The following is a 13,197-nucleotide window of genomic DNA, read 5'->3' on the forward strand; positions in this document are numbered from 1 at the left end:
ACTAATAAACAGGAAGCCAAGTTTATATTATGTGACCAGTAATGTAACCCTTTCCTCCAAAGCAAAAAAACAGTCCCCATTGTACGGTTGTGGAGAATGATGACAATCTTGGACATTTTTTTTGCAAAAATGTTGTGTATGTGTGTCTTATTTCAAAATACAGGTTTAACAATCAGATCAAAAAGTAGTGTTGATTATGTAGATGCTATATTATGGTCATGTTACTCAAACCTCTGTAACACAAGATCAATGGCAAAGTATTTTAACAATAGGTTGCAAACTGTTTTTACTTCCAGAGAGAACAGGAAATGAGAATGGGTGATATGGGTCCCCGAGGAACAATTAATATGGGAGGTAGGGTCCTAATCACATACACAAGCAGCTGTGTATGCTTCTCTTACGTTCTGTTATTGTCTTTTTTTTTTTTTTTTTTGGGACTGTACATTATTGAATTTGTATTTACTTTACAATTGTTATTACTATGGTGTATTACTTCTAGAACACTTTTAGCTGGACATTTAAAGTGAATGTCATCTTCATCTTGTAACTATCTGAAATCTGTGGATATTTATGATCAGGATTTATGACAGATTTCTACTTAGCAATTTCTGTGTTTTCTGTGTCATTAACCAACATTTGCAATGCTTTCTGACGTCAATAGAAGCCCATCACATGTGTTTATACTAAAGTAATACAAAAATGACTACAAAAGATTTAGAAGTGAGTAGTTTTTCGAGATTTACGATTATGCTGTAAATTTACAGTATAATCGTAAATCTCGAAAAACTACTCGCTTCTAAATCTTTTGTAGTCATTTTTGTGTTACTTTAATATAAATACATGTTAATTTGGATTCATATGTTGTTTTTTTCTGACTTTATGTGAACGAAGACACAAAAGCACCCGTTTTCTCATTGGAAATAGTGATATTTTGAAATTTACCTGTCCTGGTCACAAAAGCAAAGTTTGTGGGGAATAGCCATTTTCTATACTTTTGAGGCATAAGCAATTAGGAAATAACACTTACTACCCAGGAACAAAAAAAAAAAAAAAAAAAATTGTTACACAGTGTAATAATAATAATAATAATAATTCACAACAAACAAGCCAGCAACAAAGCCTTCAGCTAGTGTTTATTTGTGCCCTTCAAAGTAGGAGACACAGAATGATACTTTTTTTTTTTTTTTTTAAGCATTTTCGTGCATTTTTATTATAAACTATAAACTGGACGGCTAAGCAGTTTACCGGCTTCAAAAACCCTTTTACACACAGTTCACCAGTTGAATAACACACACAGGATTTTGGCCTTCACACATATACCTTGGCTTCACACAGACAAACCTTTTGATTCTGTACAAACCTTTTTGATTCTGTTTTTATATCTGCCTGCTTATCACAGGCAGGTGACACTAGTTAAATGAATTAAACAGTTTATTAATTAAACCTGTGACTGTGCAAACACAGCCACCAAACCCACATTTTCACATTCATTTGGCAGGGATAGAAATTAACCCCATCCCTGCCAACTGTCACCAACACATTGACCAACAGTATTTACAGGCAGTATTTTGCCACTAATATATATATATATATACACACACACACACACACAGTGGAACGTCGCATATCCGACTCACTAAATAAACAAATAAATATTAAAAGTAGGCTATGAGAGTAATGGCATTGGCAGGAAATGCAGCTTCCGCTATGGAAACAAAAAGAAAGCGTTATAGCAATCAGCCTTTGGTGCATTCCCCTTTTAAGAGAGGCAGGCTATGTGCGTGTGTCAGTCAGCGGCGGCATGTAGCAGTGAAGCTTCAATACACCAGTCAAGAAAGGTTTTTACAATGTACCACCTCCCGCTGTATACCCATCTCACTTTTGCGTGCAGCTTCGTAGCCAGTTTCAAAGCCACAATTCTGCCTCAGTCCACCAGAAATATGCAGTTGTGAAGTCTGTGTGTAACAAAAGCTGCATGAAGTATGCTCATAAGTCATGCAAGTGCACTCTGTAGCACTGAGAGCTGGTAATAAAGTTGTCAATAAGCGGCGTGCAGTTGCTAAAATCAGAATTCCATTAACATTAGTGTCTGCGGGACGGGATTGGTTTCTGGGAAAATGTTGTATTCTCCGAAAGTTGCCTTTATCAGGGTTGCTAATAACCGGAATCTACTGTGTGTGTGTGTGTGTATATATATGTATATATATATATATATATATATATATATATATATATATATATATATATATATATATATATATATATATATATATATATACACACAGTACATTTACATTAAAGTTTAAAATTGTTGAATAACATCTGTTGACTTTCTTAAATATTGTGCTTTTTATTTCAAAGTAATGAATTTTTAAGAACTTCTGTGCTTGCATGTGTTTATTTATCCAGCATTTTTGTATCGACAGAGGTGTGGAATTATTGAAAAATATCTATTTGTCGTCCTTAAAAAAATAAATAAATCTACTTGCCCCCTCCACATCCCACAAAATACACAAAAAAATAGAATATACCTAACTTGTCAAATTTTACTTTTATTTAACAGTGAACACAATCAATCAATCAAATGGTGATTAATAACTATTTTTGCTTCATGAAATTTAAGATGTAAAGTGGCAGTGGCATCATTATCACTGGCACTAGGTTTACATGGCTGTCTCCTGGCTTTTTTTTTTCTTTTATCCTATTTTCTGAATCCAAAGTTGAAAAGACGGTGAGACGTAATTAAAACTACAGTTTTTCCGAATTATTTAAGTGATCTGTTTTATACAGCACACTTACCTCACGCAGAAGAAAAGAAAATCCTCAAGCTGCCTTTGTTTTTTTTTTATAGTGCAAAATGGATAAATCAGAAGTATTATAAGCTTTTTGTAATATTTTTATGTTATCTGTTGTTCCTAGAGCTGGCAGTCAAACTTTACTGGGCTCCTAGTGTAGATAAAAGGAATGCAAATCAGTAATAATGTCGTTGCATTCAGTGCGTATGTTAGTGTATGTGTGACTGAGGGTTTGTGAATCAAAGGCATATGTATGTGCAAGTATACAGGTTTGGTTTAAGGTTTAAAGGTACACATTTTTTTTTTTTATATTTGTGTGCATGTGCTAGACTTCCGCAATTCTGAGTTTTCAGAAACTTGCTTGTCTCCTAGAAATCTACCAAGAGTGGGTTTTTCTAGCAACAGAATAAATATAGTGAGAGAGAAAAAAGTAAATAAAAATAAAAATGAAACCATTTGTCCAACAGGCAAAGTACAATGATGAAACTTGTTGCCCCCCAGACAAGTCTTGTTGTTAATTCCACACCTCTGGTCATCATCTACTGGATATGAGTAGAAGTTTGACATAGAGCTGTGGCCAAAAGTTTTGTATCACCAAGAATTTTAGGATTGAGAGATTCATTTATATATGTGTGTGTGTGTGTGTGTGTGTGTGTGTGTGTGTATATAAACAAACTTAATTTAGATATTTTTTTGAACATAATGTAGTCAAAGAAACTGCAAAATTATATTGCAAGTGTCTTCTGGAACCCTTAATAGTAATACAGTATTTCATGTCAGATTTCAAAATGTGTAAGTTTTTATGTATATGGAAAAGAGATATGTAATTCAATATAGTAACGTAACATTACAGCAGGTTTCATCTACCTTTATGAAGCAAAATGTGTTATTTCTATTGGGTGATGCAAAACTTTTGGCCATAACTATATATGCTAAAGAGTGAGATGAATGACAGGAAGTGATTTTATTACTGCAGGAACAGACACAGTTTAAACTGTACCTGAGTGACATTCTGGTTTAAACTGTACCTGAGTGACATTCTGGTTTGAAACAGGTCTCAAGCAAGTGCCCACACTTGTAATGTCCCTTGGCAACATAATGTAGTACATAACCATCCTGTTTAGATGAAGTAATATGTGCCAATTTTTTTAAATGTTATGCATTTTCTGAATACTTTTTTTTTTTTATGAAATAGTATGAATGTAGAACTTCCTGGATGTATATGAGCATTTGTGAACTTTTCAGATTTAATTTAGGAGCTGAGTGACGTGTGTTTTCCTGAACCCTTTTTATTGTTTACAATTAATATTTTGGTATGTTTATTTTCTGCACTTCAGTTATATAAGTGCATTGTCTTGAGGACAGGTTGATGGTGTCTTAATTTGATAGCCACACTATGTGATAACTGTTGCATTTTTTGATTTGCTCTAAAGTTGCTATAATTCGATACTCGCATTCCAGGTTGAACTAAACAACCTTATTTTGAGAAATACATTTTAAACCAGGTCAAAAAGACAGCTTTAAGTTTGATTCACAAAATACTAATATTTGGGTTGATCAAAATAGTATTAAAGTGTATCATTGTTCTGGGGGAAATACTTGTATCAAGTCTTAAATTCCCTGTTGTAGTAGGAGGCCTAAACTACACAGCAAATATACCATAGAAAACACATTTGTTTACAGTGGCATTGCAGTTATTTTCTTCTATTATGAATTTGTAGTTCTAAATACATAACGGAAAATATGGTAACTGTTAATGTGGTGTTGTAGGTAATTTTTGGGTTGTGGTTGTGGTGCTGTGTTTTATTTGGGGCAAATGTACAGTCCCAAAGAATAAACACTGATTCATTGTGTTCGGAAGTAACAGGAGCTTCACACAGCCTGCTTTTACGCTTTAGACTTTTGCACCATTTTAAACTGCTTTGCTCTATGACTGATACCTGTGAGTAAAAGAAAAATTGTTTTGCATAGATACGTATAGCCCAGTAGCTGCTGGTAACCAAGGCCCTCCTCAAATGATGGGTATGAATATGAACAACAGAGGAGCAATGTCTGGCACTGCTGTGGGACCTGGTCCTGCCATGGGGCCAGAAGGAGCACCAAACATGGGAGCACCAATGATGCCAGATAACGGAACAATGGTAATGTATTGCTAGGATCATTTCATTTCTATGATCTTTCTTTTGCTGCTATTTGAGGCACATTTGCATTGAAGGTATGTTCACACTGGGATGTGTTATTGCTTTATTTATTTTTGTATACTAAGACAGTTGCCTGTGGCATGCTTAGTTCACCTGAAGTCATTTGAAATTTTAGTATTGTATTTTTTTAATAAAAAAAATCATAGTTACCTGATTTATAAATAAGACATGCTTATTTTTATTTTACCTATACTTTGTATAACAATCTGAGCTGGTCAGATCATAGTAGAAAAAAACTAATTCTAAATAAATAACATGATATTTTCAACTTTTCCCATATTAAGTATAAATTGACATGCTACTTAATTGCAAACCCTATCATTTGTCACTTTATGTAGCAAAGATTTTGTGAACTATTTTTTTAGACATGCATTGAGTAGTTAAACATGTTCAGCTTTTTATGAAAACCTTCAAGTTTCCACAGAATTCTAACTTTGCAGTAGGAAACTAATTTTGTTTAAGTCAATTGAAATATCTAATTATAATAAAATATTTCTTTAAAGTCTCCTGAAGACTGCTTTTATGGCTGATACTGAACATAATGATATGTTAACCTCCTATGTAATCTAACAGGTTTATAAAGGGACTTTTTTTTTTTTTTAATAAGCATTGATAATTACCTATTGGTATTTTATAAGGAGACACAAATTAAATACCTATTATAATAATGGACTGCTGAACCAATAATACTTGTAAATTCTGACTCGTGTAATACAAATTGATATGGGAGCTTTTATTTTTGATCATGCACACAAGTGCACTGCAAATAGCTGATGAAGAACTGTACATAGCACTAATGTTTACCAGTCTCGGCATATAATTGTTTTAATTTCATGCATTAGTACTGATGATCTCTTTCAGTATTCTGCCTTTATGGATTTTTTCTAAGGATTTATCTTATGTGGGACCTTTTATTAGGGGCTGTCCAAAAATATCAATTTTATGCACACAGAAAAATGTTTTACATTTTGGAGATCCATGAGCCATGTAAGTTGCAGATTATGATCCTCTTGTGAGCCATAGAGAGAAAAGCCATCAAATATTGAATCGGTGCTCAAATTCTGCAATGCCTATGTGTGTTTGTGTACAATATAGATAGGGCTTCTGATTCATGGGTTTAATCGAAATAACCCAATAAAAACACCCCAGATACAAAATAAATGAAATCGGTGGATAGCCAATAAACACCGGAAAAAACCTGAAAAACTGTGGAAATGGTTAATCAATTCACGTTGACTTTACCCTTTTTCTATTAAAAAATAAAACCTACAAAAATAATAATAAATCCATTTCCCAGTGCTGCTGGGCAATGTCCCGCCTTCCTGACTTGATTCGTTCTGAATGCTTCAAACCCGCCCCAAGGACTGAGTGGCAGCACATTCCTACATTTCTATTGGAGACTCCGCTTGCGAGATTTAAAACAAGATTACAATCAGGATGGAGGCTTGTTAGCAGGATTTAAAGCTGTATTTCAGTTAAGATATGGAGGATTTAAAACAGGATTGTCGAAATGTACAAAAATGTCTACACACAAAAACCCCAGAAGAATGTGTCGGTGACCATAGGGATTTCTTTGTGGAAGACTGCAAATGAAAGAAGGTACAATTTAAGTGTGCAAGTACTGTAGAGTTACTACTATACATATTTTGACAGAAAAAAAACACTCATTTCATACAGTATATCAAAAATGAAAGTCCCGAAAAAAGATTTACATAACTCTAAAATAGCTAAAAATTAGCACCGAAAAATACAATTAATAAAACCTGACAAACAGAAGCCTTAAATATAGGATACAGTAAGCAAGTCAAATGTCTATTTTCACTTTCCTTATGGTGAGTACTTACATTTTGAAAATATAGGGCTTTCGGATGTTAGCATTTTTCTGTATGCTTTTGAGGGGCTGAACTTAAAGAACATGCTATCTATACTTATTGTATTTGGAGATCATTTTGGACAGTCCCTTAGGGCTGTGTCAAAGAGTAAGAAATCTGATGGTATCTCTGCCAAAGAAATAGTGAAAGTGCATTGATCAGAATTCCTGGATGATCAACAAATATTGATGACTGTGTTGTAGTGTTATACATTGACTGGCCAAAACATGTTATAATTACCTTAATCCACAATCTATAGCTGCTAGTGCATTGTTCAAATGGTTAACAGGTGTCTTGTCCACTTTTCCTGGTTTGTGTGATATTTTTTTTTGGTAGCACCTCTTTTGCTGTCGCAATACCTAACATACACCTGCTGGCTCAAACAGTCATTTCAAGCAGAGTTCAGGTTTGCGGTGGTGTTTCAAGGAACACTCAGAATACCTTCTTGTTCAGTGCAGCTGCCACAGTGTTAAGGGGTGAGCTGATTGCATGGGGACTCACTGTCATCCCCCTTGTGAAGTCACTGAGATCCTTCTGCTTTCCCATCGTTTTCTCAAAAGCATGCACACAACTTGCAAACTGCTTATATTGGTGGCATAATGTGTGATCACATATATTTGCAAACACTGAAGATTTTTGCATTCTCCGTGTGTTTGACCAGTCAATGTACCTGCCCTGTTTCAACACATAATATTTAAACTATATAAAACAGAAGTACTTGTACTGGTTGTACTGATTGACAAAGTCAAAAATGTATGGATTATCAAAGGTTAAACTTTTTATCTTTTTATCTGGGATGCGTCTGCAGGTGTAGCTGATGTTACAACTCCTGTTTGTAGCCAAGAAGATATTCAGCCCTGATCAAACAGGGTTAACATGTACATATTAGCTTTTTCTTAAAAGGGCACTTAACACTATATTTGACAGGGCTTTGTTTTTATAATTCTGATTGTATCTGGATAAAATATTATTTAATGTGCAGAAAGACATCTATAATCAGCAGTGCATTTTTGAAGTTTTTTTTTATTGTCCTTACAGTATCTGCTCAATCAATTAAAAGTAAAGGGAACAGTAGAAAAGTTAACCAAGTGTGACATAAGTATCATCCATTTTTACAATAACTAATAAAATAACTCCTTTTTTCCTCTTCCTCAATTGATCCTGGTACCGCTGGACTGTCTGCTGACCTCCATGAACAACACTTGGAATATTTCCAATCCAATAATTTAATGGGTGTTGTGGCCTCAATCACCGGACTGCAAATTTGTACTTTATTGAATAAACTTATAGCACAATGATAGATTCCCGCAAGCTGGTCCACCACAGATGGGCTCCCCTTTGGTTGGCAGGCCTGGTGTTGAAGCTCCACAAACACCAATGGCTAGTGCAGGGGCTGTGGGTGGTGGACCTGGTGGTTTTGGGAGAGGAAACCAAGGGGGGAACTTTGAAGGACCTAATAAGCGTCGTAGATACTGAGCATTTCAATCTGTCTTTTGAGTATTCCTTTTTAGATCAAAAATGCAGACACCCTTTCTTACATTTTACCTGCTGTTTCCTTTATTTGTTTCATTAATATGTGCAACTAGATTAAACTTTTGTTGTGACCATAATTTGCAGCTTACTCTCCTGAAGGCTTAGTAGTGTTATGTAGCCGCATTGTCAGTAAGTGTTGATTTTTGCTGTAACTTGTGCAGTCTTGAATCTGAAATAATAATAATAAAAAGACTGGTACATGCTTGTGTGTGTGTATATTAGTCAAAAGTTTACATACCCCAATGGAAATATGTAATTTTTAGAGATTTCTCAAAAACAAAAACATTTTGGAAAAAGCTTTTGTAGCAAAACTTTCGCTTTGTGGATGAGGAAAAAAGTTACAAAAAATAGATGTCTACAATTACTTTTCAGCAATGTTTTTTGCAAAACTCCCAAAAATGCAAATTCAAAAGTAATCATACCCTGACAAGGAAAATGCAGTTCTTGCTTCTTGGATCGTTAAAGGGGGTTCGTTCTAGTGAAGTTAGATTGTGTGTGTGTGTGTGTATCTATCTATCTATCTAAAATATATACACACACACAAATCCTGTTCAATATCACTCAATTTAACAAAAAACAGTATTTTGTTTAGAAGTTGATGGCTACAAGTTTGACTGAGCTTTAACCCTTTCTTTGCTGAAAATTTCATCAAGGTGGTCTGTGTGTACAGTAAAACAAAGTATAATTGTTATGTCCATTTCATATAGCTGATTATTCCTTCCAAGGTTTTTTTTTTTTTTGAGGACTTCTGTATTTCTATTGAAGTTAGTAGTAGCCTGCTAGTTACTGTTAGTTTGTCTCTGCTGTATGCCTGAACCATGAAAGTTTATTTAGATTTATTACTTAATTACATATTCATTGAATTATAAAATTGGCTGCAGACTAAGAAAAAATGCTTTTGTAGCAACTGTGTGAAATGTAAATCTCAATATTGAAAGGGTTAAGTCTGGGTCAGCTAGAAGCGACATTGAAAAATTCTTGTTCCCTGTAATGCCGTGTAATATCTGGCATGCCTTTAGCTACACACTTTTTAAACCCCTTATACATTCTCATGTTTTTTTTTTTTTTTTTTTTTTTTTTTTTACAGTATGCTGTCCTATTTTGTTTGCTTTAAGTCAATAAAGTGTGTGCTTGAAACTGTATTCCTAGCTGATATATTTCATGACCTTTTAACTTAATTAATGTTCTTGGCTCAGTCTTGCATTTCCACATATGAATAAGGGAAACTTGGGGATGGATTTGTTTTCAAAGTGTAAACACTCCAGTAGTGTAGCAGTCCTTCCTTGTGCTAGGTTTATTACTACTGCCTGGGAACCCAAAATGGGTAATTATTTATTTATTTTATATTATTTTTTAAATAAATATACACATTTTGTTCAGAAGTTCTTATTCATATGTACAAATGCAATAACCCAAGACATTGACTGAGTTACGTAAGAAATGCTTAGCTAAATATATTGAGTGCGAGTATGTTGCAAAAAATTAATTTACTATATAAAATTAACATTATTTTATGTGGAAATTACATGTACAATTACACAATGATGCCACTCCTGCTTCAGTACAGTTTAACACTGGCCAGGCAGTTCATGATTTTAATGGTTATATTTGCCATATACAATATAGCAAATGCATGTTAATGTTTTAGATTAGAATGTTTAAATTGTCATTGAACTTTGGATGGTAATTAATTTTCACAATTACTAAAAATGTCTGGCTAAGCTTAAGTTTTGTAATAAATTACTCTTTAAATATCAGCTGTGTGCAGTTGTATATAGCAACAAACAAAGCAATGGAAACTATGCTTTGAGTATTGGGTTGGCAGCATGAAAACTTAAAGGTAAAAACAATTCCTATAAGTACTTTTTAAAGAACTTTCTAGAAGTGTTTTAAGAAATTGTTTGACAATGCTTATTCAATAAAACACCAGCACTGTACGGTTCCATTAACGGATATCCAAGCCGTATGCTGTAAGTCGTTGATGGAGAGAGGATGACCTGAATTTCCGTCCTATAGCTTTCTGCTCCATCAAACCTGAGCAAGTGCTGCAGATTTGATTCTTGCCATGTAAGGCATACATTTCTGCTGTCAAGTTTTGAAGTTCTTAGTGGGTGATGCAGTTGTATAAGGAAATCTAGCTGGTCATTTTTGCATGCAAGAATTTTTGTATTTTTGGGGGGGGGTTGGGGCTGAGCAAGCGAGCCCTGCAGATTGCTCAAATGCTTTGTCTACTGGTGTTCGCTGAATAAGACCCTGGTTTATCTTAAATCATATGCCTCAAAACAACAGCTACTTTGGGTAATATCTCTTCAAAGGGATCCAAATACTACTACTGTTGAAAAAAGGTACATTTCCCTACAATTGTTCTGAGCATACAGTGCCTATAGAAAGTATACACCCCCTTCAACTTTTTTCACATTTTGTTGTGTTAGTGCTTCAGAGTTCCATGCTTTTTAAATGAGGATTTTTTTTCCACTTATCTAGACACCATACTCCACACTGTTAAGGGGAAAACTGTTGTTATTGAGAAAAATGTATATAATAAATACAAAACTGAAAGCTCATAATTGGATAAGTCTCCACCCCCCTGAGTTAATCCTTGATGGAAGCACCTTTGGCAGCAAATACAGCTGTGAGTCTGTTGGGATAGGTCTCTACCAACTTTGCACACCTAGATTTGGCAATATTGGACCATTCTTCTTTACAAAACTGTTCAAGCTCTGTCAAGTTCCTTGGGGAGTGTTGATGGACAGCAATCTTCAAGTCATGCCCCAAATTTTTGATTGGATTTAGGTCGGGGCACTGACTGGGCCACTCAAGGACATTTACCTTTTTGTACCTTAGCCACTCTAGTGTAGCTTTGGCTGTGTGCTTTGGGTTGTTGTCATGCTGAAAGGTGAACTTCAGTCCCAGTTTCAGCTTTCTTGCAGAGGGCAGCAGGTTTTCCCTCAAGGACGTCTCTGTACTTTGCTCCAGTAATTTTCCCTTCTATCCCGACAAGTGCCCCAGCCACTGCCGATGAGAAACACCCCGATAACAAGATGCTGCCACCACCATGCGTCATAGTAGGGATGGTGTTCTTTGGGTGTTGCACCGTGTTGGGTTTGCACCAAACATAACTCTGCATTTAGACCAAAAGTTTTCATTTTAGTTTCAGACCACAAAACTTTTTGCCACATGGCTACAGAATCTCCTGTGTGTGTCATATATATATATATATATATATATATATATATATATATATATATATATATATGTATATGGTGTGTGTGTGTGTGTGTGTGTGTGTGTAATTTTTTGCAATCATCCAGTGCATTTAATTGTTCTTCATCCAAATCGGCATGTCTACTTACTACTTTTGGAAATTTTTTTGCAGGTAATTGGTCACTCAGTTTCATAGTTACAGCTGTACATCTGTAACTGTAAAAGCAAGATGGCTACCGCCTGATACTTTCAATTCTGTGGAGCAGCACAGTGATTTAGAATATGTGACAAGGCTCCAACTCTCCGTATCCGTCCAGTCTACAGACAGCTGGAACCTTGCTCGACCAATGACATTGCTTGTTTCACATTCCATTGCCAGCCCTGGATTATCAATAGGTTGATAATCCAGACAAATGTAAATAAAGGACATTGAAAATGTGTGCTGCACTGCAAGGTTTGGAGAAGGCATTTCTCTAGAAGCTGCGTGTGATGTCAGAAAGACACAAGTCAAAAGCAGCTGGCGCAGCAAACTCTATGTTGACAGTTTCCTTCAAAACCAAAATACAATATCGGTTCACAAAAAGATCTTCATCAGACATTTTACTAAGGCTGCAAGTACCATCACTTGATTAGAAGTATGTTTGCAGTTCAGAATGCGTTAACTGTATAAAGTAATAAGTGCTGTGTAGAATTAAAGGAACAGTTCAATACAGTAACGTACCTAAACCGCAGTATACCGACCCATCCCTAATCACAGTCATGTCTGATACTGGAAAATACAACTGCAATTGAATTAGTCATTGTACCCATTCAGTCATTGGCCAAAAATGAAATGTCCTTAATTCCCTTGCGTTTTATGATGTTGCAGATAGATGCTGTATAATGTATCGCCACAGACATTAACTATTCAAGATTCCTTCATTTTTAGCACATATGTAGTCGTGTTTTCTTGTAACTGCCTCCCATTGGTTTTTATTTACCAGTAAAATTATCAAGCTGGTATGTCCTCAGACGTGCAAAGGCAGGTATTTCCTGGTTTCACATCTGCCAGTATTTCAGCAGAGAGGGGCTGTTGATGCCAAATGCTTGCATCTCTTGACAGTTTTACAATGGTAATACTGAAAAAAGGTATTTTTTTTTTTTTTAGCACTTCATTTTGTGGTGTTATTGTCTGTTGACCTGCTTCCCATTCGTGAACCAGATAACATCTTGTGTTGTTGCAATACGCAATGACATGTGTTTTAATTGTGAATGTTTTCACTGTAGTGGTGCATCAGACTTTCCAAACCATTTTAGAATGGTTCTGTTCATTATGGGAACATCTTAGGATGTGGTTGGTATTCAAACCATACTACCCTGTCATTTTTTGTTTCTGATTTTCACAGCATGGAAGGTAGTTTGAGTGCTTTTGTTGCCCTTTGTGTTCTAGGTGGTTGCTTGTAAAATTCTCTTAAGTGGTAATCCTGGTTATCGGAATCATTTTTGAAAACCAACAATTTTTAAAGCCTAACAATATACATGATGAAGGTGCTTTGAAAACAATATTATATTGGTTGCATAAATGTTTCATGTAAGTTGATATGTCAACAGTTT

At 35.1% G+C, this 13,197-nt stretch overlaps 1 protein-coding gene across 6 annotated transcripts in view; it reads left to right on the forward strand.

Moving 5' to 3' along the window:
* Window positions 1-13,197, forward strand: part of LOC121327775 (paraspeckle component 1-like) — a 57,659-nt gene that overhangs the window by 25,294 nt on the left and 19,168 nt on the right. For 2 of the 6 annotated variants that reach the window (XM_041271975.1, XM_041271974.1), the window contains exons 7-8: window positions 297-354; window positions 4,767-4,936. The exons of 2 other annotated variants lie outside the window; for them this stretch is intronic. In XM_041271975.1, the coding sequence (XP_041127909.1) occupies window positions 297-354; window positions 4,767-4,936 (228 nt within the window). Of the gene's footprint in view, window positions 1-296; window positions 355-4,766; window positions 4,937-8,157; window positions 8,638-13,197 lie in introns of those variants that run through there. 2 more of the 6 variants (XM_041271973.1, XM_041271978.1) reach the window with 2 other exon arrangements.

Source organism: Polyodon spathula, chromosome 15 (assembly GCF_017654505.1).
Source record: "Polyodon spathula isolate WHYD16114869_AA chromosome 15, ASM1765450v1, whole genome shotgun sequence".
Taxonomy (NCBI): Eukaryota; Metazoa; Chordata; class Actinopteri; order Acipenseriformes; family Polyodontidae; genus Polyodon; species Polyodon spathula.